General features: G+C 41.7%; 1 protein-coding gene across 9 annotated transcripts in view; it reads right to left on the bottom strand.

Annotated features, from left to right (window-relative positions):
- The window catches only part of kcnma1a (potassium large conductance calcium-activated channel, subfamily M, alpha member 1a), a 166316-nt gene that overhangs the window by 61373 nt on the left and 84530 nt on the right, over positions 1–20413 (bottom strand). For all 9 annotated transcript variants that reach the window (XM_069658280.1, XM_069658271.1, XM_069658272.1 and 6 more), the window contains exons 4-6: positions 9264–9357; positions 8581–8692; positions 543–618 (exon numbers count right to left, since the gene is read on the bottom strand). In XM_069658280.1, coding sequence (XP_069514381.1) covers positions 543–618; positions 8581–8692; positions 9264–9357 — 282 coding nt within the window. The remainder of the gene's footprint in view (positions 1–542; positions 619–8580; positions 8693–9263; positions 9358–20413) is intronic.

Genomic DNA, 20413 nt, shown 5'->3' with positions numbered 1-20413 from the left:
TGCATGAGATTAACATCAATTTAAGTTACAAGTTTCTGGACACAGTGCAAAGCAGCCTCACTGTTAGAAAGAGCTACTGAGATGCTAGTAGCAGTGAAGATGCTATTGTATCGGGGTGGGACAAAATATCGTTATCGCAATATATCGTCGTCCCGACTGATGTGGTACAATTATTGTATCACTGGGGCCAAATATCGCTATTTTAATTTTAAAAAATCTAAACAAATCTCCCTGAAATTTTGAGTCACTGCATTTTATTTATCTCAGTTTGTGTCAAAATCTGTGAAACCTGACACCTAATTGCAGTGAATAATACATGAACACTGCACTTCACCTTTTTAGGGGCATTTTGTATTCTTCAGTTCATCAGATATCGTGATGTATGATTACACGATTGTCCTGCAATATATCAATTATTGCAGAATCGCTGTATCGTGATATTATTGTTATTGTGGGCCGCGTATTGAATTGTGCGATTCCCACCCCTACTATTGTAAGTAGATGTGTTGCTTGTGAGTTAATGAGGAAAGCTTCGTACTCACCTTGTTTTCAAGATATTCAAAAACTGTAGTATCTCCGAGAACTGTATCAATCTTAGCGCCCTCAGGAATCTTAAACCTGTGAAAGACAGAGAGCGACACAGAAAGTGGAAGATTAGCTTATAAAGGCAGAAGGAGCAACTGATTGTAATCTCACATTAGATTCAAATTCACACAATTATCCATAAATGAGGTGTTTGCTGAGATATCTCCATAGTGGCAGCAGAGAAATTAGAGCGAGAGCTGTGAAGAAAGACAACTAAATATAGACATGTATGAGTAATTCAGGCAGATAATGTGGTCCAAATTTAGTTGTTCAGCACTTAGGCAAAGCAGAGCTCCATGAGATGCAAAATTTAGTGAGTGAGACTCAACATAGTGATAGAAAAAAAAGACCTTTTATTCTAGATGATATGTTGGAATTATTTATGCATCCAAACAAGTAAGGAGGAACATCATGTGGCCTACTTTACACCAGCCTCATCTGCATCCAGGAGCAGCTTGCATAGGGATTATAGAACAAAGCGACACCTGCCTCATTGTCCTTTTACATAACATGATTGATCCCATGGACCGTGTGTGCCTGGAATTCTGCCTACGTGTCAGCTTGTGCAACAAAGAGTTACATGAATTCCTACTGAGACCATCTCAACTATCAGTTTATACCTGCAAATACTTTCGCCCACCAGTGTCAAAGTCAAACCAACTTTTATCAAAGATAAGATCGGGGGTAATGAGGTCGTCGGTATTACCAAACACATCCAGATAATGCCCTCATAACTGCCTTACCCCAGTTGGAGAGGATGCGTAAACAGGACCACACTGAATGATACAGCCCTGTCTGCCTTTCCTTCTCCTCCCGTCTATGATGTCCCTGTCTCACCCTGTACCCATTCTGAAAGAGATCGCCACAAGACTTCTTTCGCCTCCGCGTCTCTGGAGGGGGTTCCAAATTAGCATCAGCGTGAGTGCGCCGGTACACAAGCAGCTTAGGAGGAATCATTGTTTTTGGACTAAATCCCGTCCAAGGAAATCCTTTTTCTTTCTGTCCAAGATGGGAATTAAAAACCGCAGAGCCAAAAATATTTACAGCTTAGTATTTCAAAAGCACCTCCAGAAAATGTTGATAAGTCCTGGTAAAGGCAAAAAAAGAAACTTTTCTGTAAAGATCCTCTGAAAAACGCGTCAACAACATTAAAAAGGCCTTGTTAAGTGAAAATCTCCAAATACTGTTAACACGAAGGTCACCGCTGCAGACAGACGAGCTGAAACAGACAGCTAGAATTGTATTGAACTGAATAATCCTGTCAGTCCTGCCAAGGACTGCGTCGCTCTGAGCAAAATGTCAGCTCTATTATAGGTGTTGTGTTTTTTCATTTTTTACAGTGCCTTTAATCCCCAGAACCCAAACAGATTCACCTTTCTCATGCACCTTTTGGTGCTTTGTTATTTAACGCTGTGAAGCTTTGCCAGCATTGACACACAGCTGTGGGATTAGCAGAGAGGAAGATTAATTCAAATAATACAGAGTAAAAACAATAATCTTGATTTAAGAACAACCAGTCTATATCCACAGGGACATTTCAAACAGCAGTTTGACATTGATCTGCTGCTCGAGTCAGTTCAGCTACAGGAACAGAAGATTTTGCCTGACATGGAAAAACCCTGTCAGATGAGAGTCAAAATAAAGTGAGAATAAAAAGGTCATTGTAACATGACCTACAAATATTTTTGCATTTTAGCTGATGCTATTATATGTGTAATTATTTTGTTTGTTTTATAAACTCATACTGTACAAATACCTGAAGTAAACATGTCAGTGTGTTTCACAAAGGAAGCTTCTTAAATAATTGAATAGCTTGTGAACCCCCTCCCTCAGGCCTCTCTGCAGTTTGGTAGGGGGCACTGAACAGACTATTTTTGTAACTCTCCACAACAGAAAGTCCAACAATCTCACACACTGACACGGATGTGCAAACATGAGAAAGTAGGCAGTTTGAATTCCTCTCTAAAGCTCCCTTTGTTGGTTGGTCCTGTGTCGCATGGCTTAGTCCAGGAAGTAAGGGCTCGACAACTTCGCGGCTTCATCTCATTAATTAATCGGTGTCTTTTGAGACATTGTGAGAAACACAGTTAGCTGGGACATTTATTTTCTGTTGACAAAAGTGAACCGTACACTCGCCATGCCACTGATCGCTACAAACGTGTCGTCTCTGCTTGTGCTATGCTTTCTTAAAATAACTTTATGCCACAGAAACATCGAGTAAATCGAGGGGACAGTCAAATCGGTAAACAATAATTAAAATTCAAAATATGAGCCAACTGCGGTGTAAAAGAATACACTTAACTGGTCAACTGGAGTTAAAGTGCGATGTTTTGCTGTGTGCGGCTGTGGTTGCAAAGGCTATCTCAGCTTGTTTTCATGATGCCAGAGGATTGACGTGCACATATGACTAAAAAGTCTCCAGAAGTAACTTATGAACTCTTTTGGATTTACTTTCTACGTTATCTTGCTGCACATTCGCAGGGAACCACTTATGGTGGTAAGTCACAAAATACATTTACAACAATTTTTAAGTATTTGAAACAACATATTAAATGTCATGTTGCTACTTTTACTACAGATTCAAGTACTATATATACAGCATAATATAACGAGTGATTATGGTTCTACAATGTGGACAGATGCATGTCAGTGTGTAAAGTGAAATTGTGGAATACTCTCGTTGATAACCTCAGAAAAGTTTTTTATGTATTACTAAATGTAAGTTAATGTATAAAGATTTATTGATAGAACTATATGATATGATATGATATATTTTTCATCCCATAGCATAATGTTCTGGAAAGTACAGACAGACCATCTACATCAATGTAATTTTGACAAGAGGACAGGTAATGTACAGTCTGATTATCTTACTTATTATATTTATGTATGCTAGATAGTGTTGGCAGCACACCCAGCATATAAATCTGTGAACCCTGAGGACTGCATTATTCTCAATTAGTGTGAAGCATCTGTTTTTGTGTATATCTGTGTTCTTGTGTGTGTATTTGTATAATTTTTTCAAGTCTTTATGTGGAAAAAAATAGGTTTACATCATCACATCTGAGGACCCACCGCCCAACTGGGGATCAAAAATCGACTCCCACAACGCTGAGCATTAATTTCCCTACAGACAACGAATGCACCGAGAGTTAACAAAGTGTCCTCACAAGTATAGAGGGCCTGAGTGTGTTTGTGCGTGCATGTGCTGAGAATCTCTCAATGAAACTCTGCTCCCCTGGACACGTGTCCACGTATGAGAAAATCTCTTTCCCACACATGCCAAAGCCTCTCGCACACACACACACACACACACACAAGTGTCAGCCGGCCAGATGCTCATTCAGAAAGGGTTTTTCTGCTCTGTGCCCACTCTTGCTTCATTGAGGATTTGCGAGCCAGGGCATGGCCTCTTATGTCACATGTTCTGGCAGAGCAACCTAGTGGGACCTTTTATCAATCAGCAGTCTGGGATGCTTCATCTGGGATAATACTGACAGTCAACCCCCGCCAGGATTAGATTATGGGATTCTACGCTGCGATAAACACACACACACACACATACACACACGTACTCTGATCTTGTGTAGAGCACCTGATCTCACTGGACATCAAATGCATATTCAAGTATTAACTGATCAGTGTTAACTGATCAAAACTCACTTATATGCAACAGTGTAAACAACAATAACAATGACGTGACGAGCGCAGCTGCAGCAAATAGGCTTAAACTCCCAACTAATTAGTTTCCCTCCCCTGAATATACATGGGGGCTTCCTGTCAGTGACTGAAGGGCCATATATGGCAGATGCACTTATAACCACGTCAGGTACTGTAAGCCTCTTTTAGCAGGAAACCCCAAGGGATCAACAAACAGTATACTAAAGCACCACTAGGAGGCAGTAGCAGGTAAGAATTGAAGCCACCCCTGAGGCTACAGCAGTACAGCGCATCCTCAAAGCCAGTGCAGCTTTACATCAACAACATTTGGGTGGCTGTGATAAGATCAGAAGCACTAGAAATGAATCAAATACAAAACTTAAGATTGGATGTTAACAGTTTGAAAATTATCCAAGCAACCAGTGCAGTCCACTGCAGAAGAAGAAGGAGTAAAGCATGGGAGAATTGGGTCCCCGGTAGCCACAAGAGCTAATAGCAACCTCTTAAGCAGCCGTATTCTAATCCTACACTGCTATGACTCTCCTGGGAGCAATATTCAGCTCAAGTAGTTAAAGGAGATTAATTCCTTTTTCCGGGGAAGAACTCTGCGTGCCCTCTTACATTAGCCGCACATCGTTCTCCTCCTCTTAATCAATGTCCAATTTGCAGAGGCAGAGAGAGAGCATAACTTGAAATGCATACAGCATATACTTCCTCAGGTGCAGAGTGGGCGAACACACCACCACACAGCGCAGGGCAGAACCCCTATTAGTGGTCTTTTTATAATCTGAGTACACCTCCACTGGATCTCCAACAGTCTTCCCATGCAGGAGCTGAGCTGAAAGAGTGAAACGAGAGGTATGGTAATTATGATGTATTACGCTGGCTGTGGTGTGTGTTTCCCAGCAGTGAAAGGAAAGAAAAGAAGAGTTAATCCGCGGGGAATGAGGAGCACAATACACATACTTAACAACACCGCCTGGCTTCCTCTAACAAAGCTTGTTAAGGGGCAGCATATATACTTAACTAAATGAAAGTAGCACCAATTATGGATTAGTCTGTCGATTATTAGGAAAACCATTATGGCCCTGTAAAGCTGCCTGGCTGAATTGGATTAAGACTTATATAGGGGACATTAGTCTTACGGGTACGTGACACTGTCAGTTATATATCAGAGAAGGTCAAAGGTCACCATCTGAAGGGAGTATATTTTGTGCTTATTTTCCTGTCACAACATGGTACTTTATACCATGTTACAGCGCTCGATACTTGAGGCACTTTTACCGTCCCGTTTATAATCTGTAAACTATCATCAGCCTGTTAGGGTACACCATATCCTACTGCACATCCACACACCGTTAATTTTTATAACTAAGGCTTTGCAACATGGACTTGAGTCATGCCAGGGGGTGTTGTTTTACTGTAACACCCTGTGGTTATGTATGTCCAACCCCGCTCTAAATTTGAAACCCCTATATGTCATCCTTTCAAAAAATAGTCCTTAAGATTCATCCCTCTTAAAAATAAAAGTAACAAAGAAATAAATGCATATTACAGTTTTGGAATCTAGGGCATCTCTCAAAAACAATATATTTAGCTTCTGTTTACATATAACAACTCACACTGCTGCTATATTCTATATAAAATGCCTTTGCTTTCTACATCGGCCCCAGTCGCAGGATATAAAATAATCGCAGGTAATTAGTCACTGCAGAATGTCAGGCAGCAGCCAGACCACCGTTTCACACTCTTTCATCATCCTCATCAAGGCCCCAACACCAACGGGTTTCTGGGGATGAGTTGAGGACACCTTACATCATGAATATCATGAAACCAGATTACTCGACTCGGCCCTATCATATTCATTACAGAGCGTAAGAAAACTTTATCACCTCTGAGATCAGACTTTCACAGTTTTATGTTACTTCACAGATTTGGTGACTTCACTGGGCATGCAAAATCAAGAACTAACACTGCGGGATACCGCTTCCAACTTCCTGAATATATTTGACAGCATGGATAGAATATGAGAATTTATTATGTTATTAACAGATTAAGGTGTATTACAACTTAGGTTTGTTTATATATTTGTAGATAACGGTGATAAGTAACTGAAATCTGGGATTCCAACACCATCATTACGACGACATGCAAGTCAGTTTCTAAACTAGGGCTGTCTTGAACAATTATTCTCATAATGTACGTAAAAAATGTGCATACATTTAGTTTTTGTGGGGGATTTTGCCTTTATTATATTGTAAATGGACTGCACTTATATAGCACTTCTATAGTTTAGTCTTGCGACCACTCAAAGCTGCTTTTACACCACATGTCATTCACCCTTTCACACACACATTCATACACTGATGGCAGAGGGTGCAACCTTAAGTGCCCAACTGTCAATCACTCATCACATTCACACACTGATGGCTATGCCACTGGGAGCAAGATGGGGTTCAGTGTCTTGCCCAAGGACACTTTGACATGTAGACTGAGGGAGCTGGGGATCGAACCAACCTTCCGACTGAAGGACGACCGACTCTACCACCGAGCCACAGGATATTTAGGATATATGTTAGCTTTAGAGAGACAGGAAATGTGGGGAGTAGAAAGTGGGGGATGACATGCATCAAATGATTGGCAGACCGGGAGTCGAACCTGCTCCACCAACTGAGATCTACATACATTTTAATAATTCAAAAATAATTGATTTTTCCTGCGTTTATGTAGTATTAAAAAATGAAAAAAAAGCACTTGATTGCACTTCCACGGAACAAAAGTCTCCAACCCGACCAACCCCCATCCAAAGATATTCAGCTGACGAGATAAATACCTGATCATAATAATCATCACGTCATAAAATCATGACATATAATAAAATACCAGAACCTTGACACTGAAGCAGCCAGTTGGCTCCTCCTCCTTTAACGTCCTCCGTTAAATAGTTGTGTTACTGGTAAGCAGTGTTGGGACTTTCGCGAACGATCCGACTCTTTGGTGTGAACGAGGGGAACCGAGTCGTAGGTGAGAGCCGTTCTTTTTACAGTTTCCGAAATTACACTTCCTGTCCAAGAGTCGCTCCCATTTTTGCCGAATTACCACAGGCAGCTTTTTTCAGCTGCAACTCCGCTATACAAGGTCACGTGCAGCTGAATCATGTCACCACAACATAGTGCCGATGGTGAGATACATTATAACCCTCCGACATGTTTGGTGTTTTTTCATGACATCTCTGTAGTCACACAGAGCTGTATCATAAATTATTGGCAAATCAATGACGTTGATTAATTGTTCCTACACAGTTTTAGTGTTTCCTTTATATTTTAAAAGCGCAGTATTTAAAATGTGTGTGTGTTTACACGGGAGAATATAGTGCAGGCATGTTCGCGAGTCCGACCACTCTCTCCCTCGTAGTGTTGCGATATGCGGGAATGATGAGCCGTTCTTTTGAACGGAACCTACTCGTAGGGTGGTAGTGTTGGGAGAAAAAAATAGATTTCCCTTTCAATAAATGTGGATTTGTCCTTCTGAAGGAAAGGTAACATTGGTTTAGTAATCAGCTTCTTTTTTAAGATCGATATTTCATTTTTTAAAAGGCAAGCAGCAGTGCAAACAAAGAAGCATACTGCTACAAAGAAACTCTCTTTGCTGCAGTGTAATTTAGGCAACAATACTCTGAACACACTGAGAAAACTAGGTCGTTGCATAATGCAGGTTAGGGTGTTTTCCAGTCTGCTCATGCAAGAGTGTATGAATGTGTGTTTATGTGTGGCTATGGGGAAAACACATGCTTTCGCGTGTGCATTTTTTTTGGGGTGAGAGTGAATGAACCCATTAGATTGCAGTTACAGACCGCTGTGAGGGTGTTCCAGGTGCAACGACTCAACACGGTAATTACAAATGAGTCTAATGCACAAGCTCACAAATATAGACACACACACAGAACAAAAGCCTGATTCTGAGTCACTCTCACTCCCATTAGCCCATCCACTCTGCTCGGTTTGTGTTCCCTGAAACATCAGAGGAACCCAGCCCTGTCACATTCAATGATGAGGGAAAGTTGACTGCAGCTGAGAGCGAGAGGGCCTTGGAGACACACTCCCAGTAATGGGGAGACAGAAGGGGGACTGGGGGAGAGATGGGGATGATAAAAGTAGGGGTGACATGTGAAGATAGAGGACAAAAAAAGTAATGGAAAAAGGGGAGTGGTGGGATGGAGGAGCAGAGAAAAAAGCAAGAAAAAGAGCGCTATAGAGTGAGGATAAAAGAGTGTATTTATGAGACGGAGAGCGCCAAAACAAGACAGAAAGAACCAGAAGAAGAAAGCAGACTTACCAAGCCAGCTTCTGTTTAAGTAGACAGACACAAACACAGGAGGGACAGTGAAGAAGTCGACCACTGAGTTGACCTCCAGCCAGAACCACAGCTTATCATTGGCTGCTATAAACTGCGAAAAGAAACGGGGACATAATGACATTTTTTTTATTTCACCACCACTGCACCACTGCATTTAAAGAGCAGGCCGTGTTTTCCTTTAGCATGGCAGATATGCTGTATAGAGTGACAAAAGCTTCACCCCACGTGCTGAGTCATGCGAGTGGTTGGTGGGGTAAGCAGCTTATGAGTTTATTTATTCATTCATTCAGGATGTCAGGCCTGCGTTTGCAACACTGGAATGCTGCTCTGGCACGACAGACATGTTAGCAGCATCATTACAGCGGTGTCAGTCATATGTAAAGGCATGCTGTATCACACGTAGGAGACTTATTTGGTGTCTGTGGTAAAAAAATTCATGTAAATTTAACAATATAGTGGGATTTGGTGCATTAATGAGGTTGCAATATGCAGCATGAAACACTGTTCGTAAAACCGTCTGCCTGCATGGCTGTGCGCAATATGTTTGTGCCAGTTTGTTTAACAGCCTGTCTGTAAATGTATGTCAGTTTATGCATGTATGAGTGAGTGCTCGCTTGTCCGTCTGTGTGTGTGTGAGTTTGCTTGCATATGTGCCAACTTACCCGCAGGCCGAAGTACAGAAGGAAGAAGACGTTGAAGGCCATATCGATCTGTAACGTGAAATCTTTGTAGAAGTTCTGGCAGGATTCTATAGGACTAGAAAGCAGAGAGAGAAAGAGGAAAAAATACATTATTACAAGGTTAAACACTCATGAGCTGATACAGCGGGGAAGGGTCATCTATCTATTCCATAACATGGATATATACACAAGAGGCAGATACTGGGAATTGTTATATTTCCAAGGAATCAATAGAATTTGTAAGGCTTTTTATGTTTGTTTCATAACAGCTGGTCTATGAGCTGTACATACCAATATTAACAGGTAATATAGTGCGCATGTGCCGACCGCGCTGCCGCCTGTTACGGTGTTGACATAAATTCTGGCTAATGCTGTTCATTTGTAAATAACTTTTGTTAACTCTTTTGCATCATAACTCTTATTTTGTATTTAACTTTATTCTGGCAATTCTATTTAATTCTGGCATTCATATTTAAATCACCATAAATCCCCTTCTCAGCATTTAATCTTTATTTCTTATTTCATTGTCTATATTCTGCACATATTTCACATTTTTCTTTCTTCTATTTTTATGCCATATATTTCTCCATTCTTCTCTCTCTATCAGAGCAACTGTAACACCCGAATTTTCCGCCAGGGATAAATAAAGTATTTTAAATGTTATTAAAATATGAATAAAATACCTATACTAGAGTTTTGCATTGCTCAGAAAGAACAACTTCAGTATCTAATTTTCTTTGGTTTTATTTACTGTATATTTGAAGTTATTAATTTAGCCGACTGATTGCTAGAATAAAAACAAGATATGACAACATTTTCCATCAAAATCACAACTTGCATCAGCTCACATGAGTCATGAAAACAATTCCTCAGTAACAATGGGACTCCATAAAACACGGTATTTCACCCGGATGGCCGTGGCTTCTGCGTCATAGCGCTAACTGTGCTTGGTCACGTTAACCCCACGGGGCTATTATTTACCCCAGACTATTGATAACATGGGTTAAATGCTACAACCCCAACGTCAGTCCCTTTTGCATTAACCCATACACTTTATATTTTATGTTTTCACTGATATTTGAGTTGATTTTTTTGTATTTCTCTTATTTATACAGTATTTTTTTGGAGCTCTCTGGCACTATGATTTCCTTCGGGATTATTAAAGTTCTATCTTATCTTATGTCAGCAGTTTGTCAACAAACTTAAAGTGAGTCTCATCTTGTGTTTGTACATGGAAGCTTACTGTCTTGTAAGCTCATTTGGGCTTTGAATCTACTGATGCAAGATACTACCTTAATATCAGATCTGTGTATATTTTGGTTGTTGGACATAATTTATTTAAATATTGATACATTTTAGCACTTTTCAGAACTCATTTGATAATCTGCAGGGAAGTCTGGTGACGGTAATAGCCGTGCCAGCAGTACAATGAGCTACAATCGGAAATCAATGATCACATGATCAAAGGATTGAAGTTACAATTAGACGTGAGGTCTCCTGTAGGTTTAATCTTGTATTTAAGGCAAAGATTAGGTTAATAAATAACTTTTTAGGTTACGCTTTTGAGCTGAATGCGAGCCGACGAGAACACACATCAGGCACACAACACTCTGTGTGACGCAGGGTGTAAGGCGATGCCCCCGGGTGAAATACCGTGTTGTTAGGGAGTCCTCGGTAACAACAGCGAGCTTGAAGCTCTCAAGGTCAAATGATCCTGAAGTAACCACCACTTTCCAGTAAGTTCTGTCACAGTTGCAAAGAAAACTGTCCGTGAATGTAAATTCATTTGATCAAAATACGGGATTAAAAACACGTTTGCCAAATTGCATTAAAAACACCAGTTTGATGTATTTTTAATGATCTGCCTTTTGAGTTTCACTGACATCCTTCAATTCCTCCTCTGAGCCCTCGAGGGTCACATACCGAGATAAAAGCTGCAGAATCGAGCACATAAAGATGAAAATAAACTGAAATTGGTAGTTCAGAGCCGCTGCTTTGATGTGACAGTGCATTCAGCTTGCATATATTATTCAGCGTCTGTCAGACACAAATATTCCAACAGATCTTTCTTCATATGTGACAGAAACTCCACACAGAGAGGAGAGACTCTCCTTCGAACTGAGCGCGGTTGCGTGAAGAACGGCAGATGATGATAAATGAGTCGTGATCTGTCTGGTCCGTCATGTAATCCATCTTTGTGTTTACTTTGTGATGATTAACCATTAGCTTTAGTGGGTGCTCCCAACAAAAGCAATAATAGGCCGTGTGCAGATGCCATTCTTCATGAGTCTATTTATAGCACTTTGCTCCTGAGTAATGAGGAAATCCCACAGTGGGAATAACATGAATATGCTTATGGTCTGACTGGCTATAGGTGACCTTTGGGAGTGTATAGACAGGCATGGGAACTCACACGAGGCCATTACAAGAGTACACAGTCAAGTCCCATACGTTCCAATTAAACATTTAAGCAGACATTTGTATGCATGGAGCCCATAGGGGCACAGTGTGAGATTCAGAATATACAGCTTCCTGCATAATGAGAACCTCCAGTGAGGCTTAATCATCCTCCAGTTAACATCAAACATCTCATCACATGACGCTTCATTAGGACGGTCGACTGAGTGCAGACGGGCCAGAGAAGACCGCTCCGAGAGGATGATCCAACTTGTAATTCATGAGTGGTCCGTCTCGAGCGTATCCTAAGGACTGATGTGATCTTTAAGAAGATGGAAAACCCTGGCTCATGTCCAAGATGATTAGAATGAGTCTGGTTCAGGCAGCGATTGTTTAAGAAAAAGTGACTTTGTTTGGTTTTGAGGCATTTTCTCGTACAGCGCCGTCAGACAAAAGGTTAATTCGCTCTCCGACCCCTTGAAAGTGTTAACATTGATTTGCCCTAAATACTCAATTATTTACTCTCCAGCAACCTCTCCATTCTTTGGTCTTTGAGCTAAACAAGGCTGTTAAAGGAATCTGCCATGACTCATTCATACAGCCGGAGCATACACGATCCTTCTGCGATTAAATATCATTTTCTATCGATGTAGTCTGAAGGTAAAGACAGGCCTCGCTAGGGGTGTACCTAATTCCGTATCAGATTTGGCAGTTCAATCTGAAGCTTTGATAATTCGTCGGCCTTCATGAGTCTCGTGTTTTGCCTCTGGGACCCATGTTTATCAGGGTTTTCCACAAGTGCCGGCTCTTGGCTGGACATTAAAACATTCCCTGTCGACTACTTTCTTGCCGTTTCAAGTGGCAGCCCCTGGGCCCTGAAGCCTCGCCTCAGAGAGTGACAGATTTTTAACATGAAATGCCTTTATTCAGAGTTTTACTGGTTTTAATTACCTGGTCCTTTATTTTGGAGGAGGAGACCTGAAGGAGAAAACTGAAGGAATTCTCTCCTAAAAACCAGCTGAGCACCTTGAAGCAAGCTAGCATAAACTCCTCTAACAGACCCTCTTGTTGTCCTCTGAAGAAGAGTGTCAGAAAGGTTCAGATTTTAAGCCTGAAACTGCTTTGTTGTATGTTTTAACAGTGTTAATGGAGAGAAGGATGTCTCTGCTCATTGCTCTTTTAACGGATACGCAGCAAAAGAAAAAGAAGAACCAGCAGAGATTCAACTGACAAAATGCGTGCCGACTTGGGGTCCTCTCAAATGAGATCTGGAATCCTTGACTTTTCGGGGGCAGCCCTTTCCCTCACGCGCTTCTACACACTGAAGCTAACGTGACCTCGCTCCAAAAAGCTGTTATGAAACCACAACCTTAGCCAACCCTGACAGACCATTGTGCGTTCTGCACGCATGTACATGCAAATACAAACACACTTATGAGCAGCACATGTGAGCACAAACACACACAGATGGTGCACACTGAAGAAGACACCATTTGGAGTGGTCACTGTGGCACTTCCCCTCAGGCTCCGCTCTGGCCTAATTTTGAATATCCGCTCATCTACAGTCACATGACCCAAAGCATTCTTAATAGCACACGGGGAGAGCGAGCATGGCGGCACACGACACGGGCGGAGCGGTACAATGAATTTGTCTTGATTTGACATTATTAGGCAACACAATGGCGACAACCAGAGAGCTTTGATTTAGTCATTTGTTATAATCATTACTTGATGGTAAAGCTGATCATTAACTAAAGTAGTGGGAAGACACACGAGGCAGATCTATGGTGTCTCTCTTAAGCTCAAAGGCACAATAGGAAATTAAGAGGTCATTAAGGTTGGAGACGTTCACACAGTCTATTTTTGTGGAGCTGCTGAGCGTGTTTCACAACACATAAAACTGGAAACACGGACTGAAATGATCCACTAGTACCTTTACGGTCATAATGTTAATAATCTGTCAAGATAGATACTTCTAAAACACAACTCCGCTTACAGAGGAACGAACAGACGCAGCAAAATAAAAAGCAAATAGACGGAATTGGATCTAAGATGAGTAGAACAGTGACTAACCACCTATACACAGACAGCTTAATATAGTGAGCCATCCAGTTAACATCAAAGCTATATTTCCTAATAATGTAGTTCTTTAATTTAGCCAAAAGCTGTGGTGTACTATTTTAAAATGACGACATAATGTGAAAGATTACCTAAAGCAACAAACCCAAAGGGAAGCATCATTGGACGCCACAGTTTCACTCAGCTCTGCTAAGCATTTTAGCATCTTTCAGCCCATCGTTAACAGCTACAGCAGGCAGCTGGTGCTACCTGCCCCGCATCTACAAACAGACTTTAGGTGCTTTTTGACCAAAAGGAACCTTTAGTTCCAGGAACTTCTCTTCAAGGAACTAAATAGTTCCTGTGGCCCATTGTTGTCTGCGTTTCCACAGCGACCTAAAGTCCAGGGAAGATTATGCAAATCAGGCTAATGACGTATGGAGAACCATATAAAGTAACTGCACTACACCACCAGTCCAGTAGGTGGCGGTAAGAAGAAGATGAAGGCCATACAACAATGATGACGCCATGAAACGCGACGAACATGCCGATATTATCATTTGTGCATCACTACAGTTAGCCCGTTAGCATGGAGGATGGAGCAGTCATTTAAACATTTTGTGACTTTGTGACATCACAAAGTGCAGCCTCAGCAGGCTTTGAAGAGCTGGCCAATCAGAGGAAAGTGGGCTTGTAGGGGCGGGGTTTCTTAAAAGGGACAGAGCTGACTGAGTTGTTTCAGGCAGAGGCTGAATGAGGGCCTGCACAGAGCACCAGTGTGAGAAAAATGAGTTTATTAAACTGTAACTTATGCTAAGCTACTCCACAGGTATCACAGTGTGAAATATGAAGCTTGAAATTAGCATAATACCCCCCTTTAATTTAAATTCAAACTTAAGTAGCTGGTGGAGACCAAAACAGAACCACAAAACAGCCCTCCAAATGAATGCTAATGTTTTTACGTGTGAGATGGATGTCCAAATCGTGCACTACCCCCAAGTGGTAAAGAACTTAATTATTGCAATTTTGAATATAAATAATAGACGACGACGTTATTATGTTTGTATATTGATATTTAATGATATACTTCATCGCCAACTTTGTCCTAAAAATGTAGTCCAGTAACATTGGAAATGCGGATATGTCGGACTGTTCTGCATCGAGTTGTTTGGTATCGTCCTCTGATAAAGCCTTAAAATGTGGTATCGAGTATCGGCGAGTGCACAAGTTAATGCCCAGATCCAATACCATAATTTATTACCCCCCTATAAATCATCTAGATTGGAAAATGTCAAGTTAGGCAAAGCTAGCTAAATGTAAGCAGTCAATAGTTTTCTTTTACCAGAACAGTAATATGTAGACTTTTTTTATTACACTAGTTTCGGAGGGGTTCTCTGTATTGGCCAATACTCATAATCATAATTGGTATTGGGAAATAAAATGGAATTGGAACACCTCTCAATCTGCAGGACATGTCTTATCATCTTTCGGTGTCAGTGAAGGAGGTGATGTGTTAAGCGTGAATGAGAGTGAGAGGCACATCCGACTTTCACGCCAGCTACTAGATTCCAATTTCCAATTTCACATATCACCTCACTGGTGCAATCCAAAACAATATTGCAGGCTTTTGGAGTGAATTTTCAGGTGTTTGTGTTATTGTTTTCCACTATCTGTGTCTTTCCTACACAAATAACATGTAGGACATGAAAAAAAAATCGTGATTCCTTCTTACAATGTCACTTCACACCCCACAATCACAAGGGATTCCTGGCCGCACGCTGCCAGCGTCCTGCATGCAGAAAATAGATCCACCCACCACAGTTCTTATTACTCCTTAAGCCCTACCACAGCCTGGGGTTACACCATCCTGCCTGACAGGAGGAGGAGGGAGGACAGGGAGAGAGAGAAGGACAGACAGCAGCAAGACAGGAGGAGATAAAGGAGACGGGAAGAGAAGAGAGGTAGTGACAGTAAGAGGGAGAGGAAGAGGAGGAGATGTGAAAGTGACAGAGCGAAAAAAAGGAGGGAGGGGGACCGAGCTCCCTGAGGTACCAAGACAATTTGTCTCATATATAAATAGCACACAATGCTAGTTTTAGGCCAGTTGGAAATTGCTTGAAGATTCCTACACTTCTGTAAGAAACTCACATTTTCTGATGTTTGACTAGCCCTTCTCTAACCCTCCTCTGCTTATTAGCACACATTTACATGCAGAAACACACATGGGGAACAGCGATCGCCTGAGGGAAGGCTGCAGAGCATGTAAGCCTAATCCAGGACATAAAACGTTGCTACCCTACGTTAACCCCCTCTGCCTCTGTAAAACGCAACCAGAGAGGTAAAACTCATTTGTGCACAAGGGCAAAGCAGTCTGTCGATGATGATGTTCTAAAAATAGTCCTAAACACCTTCAGTCGGGGAGCAGGAGCCGGGCCTTTGTTAGTCTGCAGATGACCTTGGCTTGCAGCAGGAGCAACAGCAAGGTTGCCCCCTGAGAAAACAACAAGTCTGAGCCATTCTTCATATATCAAACGTCTCACCGCTCGGGTAAGCTCATAAGCATCCCTGAATGTAGTTAGATATTCATAGTCTCATTTGTTGGTATTCAAGGCAGCACATACAATAAATAGAAAAATAAGAGTGCATTGAGAATGCGATTTAAGCTGCAGCATTTCTCCTGAGGGCGCTGCAAGTCCGCGTAAGGGACAAAGCAGGGAGGGGTCTGTGCAGCTGAAAGAAGGCCAGGTTACTACTTAAATGATTGATTTAGGTCAAGGCACCATTACTAAAAAAAGAAATACTTTTGCACCCATAAGGGCAATGGGCAAAAAAGCACCCAAAGGAGGCTAAAAATAGATGACTCCTTTTTCTCTCATGAATGCAAATGACTTGTTTCCCACTACAAGCGTTTCCTCTATGAAGAAGTTTAGAGTCTAAAGGAGTTTGGAGCTGAAAACAAAAACAGCTTTATGCAGTTCTTAATGCATTCAACTTTAAATTAAAAAGTACAGACAGTAACAAACGGAAGGATCTACATCTTTGCAAGATAGATTTGACTCTAACACTAATTTATTCAAAGCCAGTGCTCGAGCACGACAGCTAAACTACACGCATTCAATCACTCGTCTTTTGAACACAACCTAATTAACTGATAAAAGCTGTGGTGCAAAAGAGAAAGTCCTCATCAGCACACTGATTACCTTTGTCTGGCAAATGAAAATGGTGCTTCTAGCTTTTATTTGTTCTTATTTAAGGTGATTTAATTTGTGCATTTAGCCTTCATGATGCCAAATAACATTGTCAGTACAAAAACAAATTAACTGATTGTGTTTATTTAGTAATTACACGTACCCCTCCTTATCTGCACTTAAAGAAAATAAATGTATCACTTAGGACTTCTACATTAAACAGTAAAGTATCCTCCTGTCGGTCTCTTTTCTGCTGCGTCACGTCTGACGTCACAAACGCACCGGAGACAGGGTTAGTAAACAGAGAAGATGTTACAGTGGTTAGGTCTTTATTGTATTTATTATTCATTCAGTCTGTTTATCAAACTCAGCGCTGACAAATTTGGAACGATGTTCAAGCGCTGCTCGGATGGAGACGGGCGGAACTGAGATGACGAGGAGTTCCAGAAGTTACAGACGGAGCATAGCATTGCGCCGGAAAGGGGGCGGAGGTTAGCGTGTCGACACAGGTTTTGTGTTCCCATCAATGCCGATCAGAGGCGATAATTACCCGGGTCTACTGCAGAAATTGTAACCTTTCCCACTAAGGAACAAAGCCGGGTGTTGGCCGGTGTTAGCAGGTTTTTTGACCAGCTGGTAACAATCAGAAATTGTCAATGTAATGTCCTCTTGCTAGCTGTCATTTGCACACATTAGATCTAATTATAGCCTCAAATCATAATAAAACTGTGCGGCTTCCTAAAGAGTTGACATGAACTGATAGTGAGGATAGACATTCCAAAAATAGGAACAAACACTTAAATCATTTAAATGTTATTTGGGCTTTAATAAGTTAAGTGAATGTTTGGCTCGTGCTGTGGTCTAAAAATAGCACTTCCGTCCAGCATTGACAGATATTAGTCCACTGCATCGACAAATGGCCTTTCTATTGCCATGGTGACACTGATAAACAAAGAGGTCCAATCAGATTGCAGGGTGACTATGCTAATTGCCCCGGTAATTTCAGTGTTTCATGAACTGAATCTGCAATTACCAGATAGAGTTATAGGGTAATTTCCCTCTCATTAGAATGATACGCTAAGGCTAAAATGACAACATGTGAGCTACGCGGGACTGTTTGTGGAACTATTCTCAGCTCGTTCTGAGATACCCAAAGCAAATAAATGCTTAAATTCTGCAGGGAGTCTAAAGGGAGCGGCTCCATAATCATAAAACAGTAATGTGATGTTTCATAACACTTGTGATGTTGACATTTCATATTCTCTCTTTTTTTTAACAGGAGAGGTTGAAAACAACTCGCTCAGAAATCTTTGGGGAAAAGACATAAAAGGGAGTTATTTTAGAGAACGCTCAATATTATATTTTGGAATGAGTTTTATCTCGCTGCCACAGTTTGTGAATGTAAATCAAAGGCCACTTGGAAATGTCTTCTGATGGTTACACGGTCGCTTCTGATCCTCGCAGAGACTCAGATCCTCCATCCGGACCTAACAGCCAAGTTCTGTCAGCACCCCATGGAGAGGAGGAGGTCCTTATATAGGTTATCCTTCATCACCCCACAGTGTGCCAAGCTCGCCTCACAGCTCAGCCATATTTCTCACCTTACCCTATTAATTAGTCATCAGGCACTGCTTCTTTTTTCAGCGCTGACATTGATCGCATTCTCATGATAGAGTTACAGGCCCGGGTACGCTGTTTATGAGGCCTCTTAGACAGAGACAAAAACCGCGTTGTCTGCACATGTGCGTGCTTCTGCGGGTTAACGTGACTCTGCAAGTGTGCGCGTGATAGCCTGTATGTGTGACAGGGAGGGACGGAGAGGGGAAGGAAATAGAAGCAGAAGTGGAGCAGGAACAAAGGCATCCCCTTAAGAGAGGCCTGCAGAGACTTTGTCCTACATTCCTGCTGATTTGCTTCATGGGAGCAGAGAGGAGGAAAGGATGGAAGGATGAGCCGAGGTATTAAAGCAGGTTCAGAGGTGGGCGGGAGAGGACGCAGTATCATCCCATTGAAAACATCTCCAAAATAGCAGCAGTTTGGCAAGTGGAGTCTGCTGCAGAGGAGCAGAAAAGGCGGTGTCTTATTGTGCGTTATTATGTGTAGCAAAGAAAAAGAACTGTGGGAAATAAGCGCTTTGATAAAACAAAACAGATGGATGGTCATTCTCAGCTACATTTCCCGTTCATTCAAAAAAATATAGCCCTCTTAGCAACAACACACGTGCCAAGTAAAAGACTAGTAATCTCTGTGCTCAACTGGGAGGGCAGCCAATTAACAATCCCCTCCTTTCAAACTCCGACTACCTGCTTCCACCAAAGGCTTCGCTGTGTTTCTCTGTGGCTCTTTGCTGCAGGATGTTGGCCGACAGCACTCCTACTAGGATAGCCCCACCTGTCGAAAGCTGGGAACAAAACAGCTCCCGGGAGACTCATGCCGGGCCACCAGAAACGTACCTTTCACACAGACTTCAGCATTTTACGCAGTGTGTGTGTGCATATGCGTGCTTCCTATCCCTTAGGGGCTTCCTCGCTTCACTGAAGTCGGCATAAAAGCCCATCGCGCAGCTCCAGCACTTATCCCACCACAGGTCTGTTTTACAGGGATTCAACAATAATCCCTCCTATAACTGTTGCAAAAAAACTGGGAAGGCAAAGCAGTAAACCTTAAATAGTTCATGAATCTGCACCATCAGACCCTCAGTATTGGGTAGAGTAATTACTACCATTAAAACGGTGACCCATAAATCTCTGCTCATCAATTTCTTCAGTCATTAACATTTAGTAGAAAGGAAGCTACATGGAGGTAAGGTCATCTTTAGAGCGTTTTTAGCTACTGAGTACAGGGGTATGAATGTGAGTCAGATCATTTATGCATGTCGCCTATGTCCCTTATATATCACAAATGCAATCCCACATACAAGGTGATACTTGGAGGCAGAGTAAATGTCAGTATTTGTGTCCTTTAGTAAGAGACAGCACGTCACAAATGAAGAAATAAAGAGAAAAACTGCTTCATTTATATTTAATTTGAGATCAAACCTTTTGTGCTTTTTTTAACGTTGTTGTTTGACTAAAATTATCCTCTAAAAACAGATATCTGGGGGCGCTGGTTAGCTTAGTTGGTATAGCAGGCGCCCCGTGTACAGAGGCTACAGTCCTCACTGATCGCAGGCTCGATTCCCGGTCTGCCGATTTTTTGGTGCATGTCATCCCTCACTCTCTCCTCCCAACATTTCCTGTCTCTCTTCAGCTGTCCTATCGAATAAAGGCAAAAGCCAAAAATATCATCCTTTAAACAAAACAGATATCTGCATATAACTGCACAATCTTTAGGCCAGGGACGAGACTTTTGATGTCGGAAGTGTTCTGGTTTCAGTTTGAGCTCTGATTAGAACTGTCAAATCGTGTTTCAGCTATGTGGAGAGCAAAAGATGTGGATTGTACTGTCCCATAATGCAATCACCAAACCCGGCATAGATGTTGTCTCTCT

This window comes from Semicossyphus pulcher, unplaced genomic scaffold (genome assembly GCF_022749685.1).
Source record: "Semicossyphus pulcher isolate SPU_LCO1_2020_fin unplaced genomic scaffold, fSemPul1.0.p SCAF_12, whole genome shotgun sequence".
In the NCBI taxonomy this organism is placed as follows: domain Eukaryota; kingdom Metazoa; phylum Chordata; class Actinopteri; order Labriformes; family Labridae; genus Semicossyphus; species Semicossyphus pulcher.
Note: the sequence above shows the minus strand (reverse complement) of the source record. Positions and strands in the feature narration are given on the sequence as shown.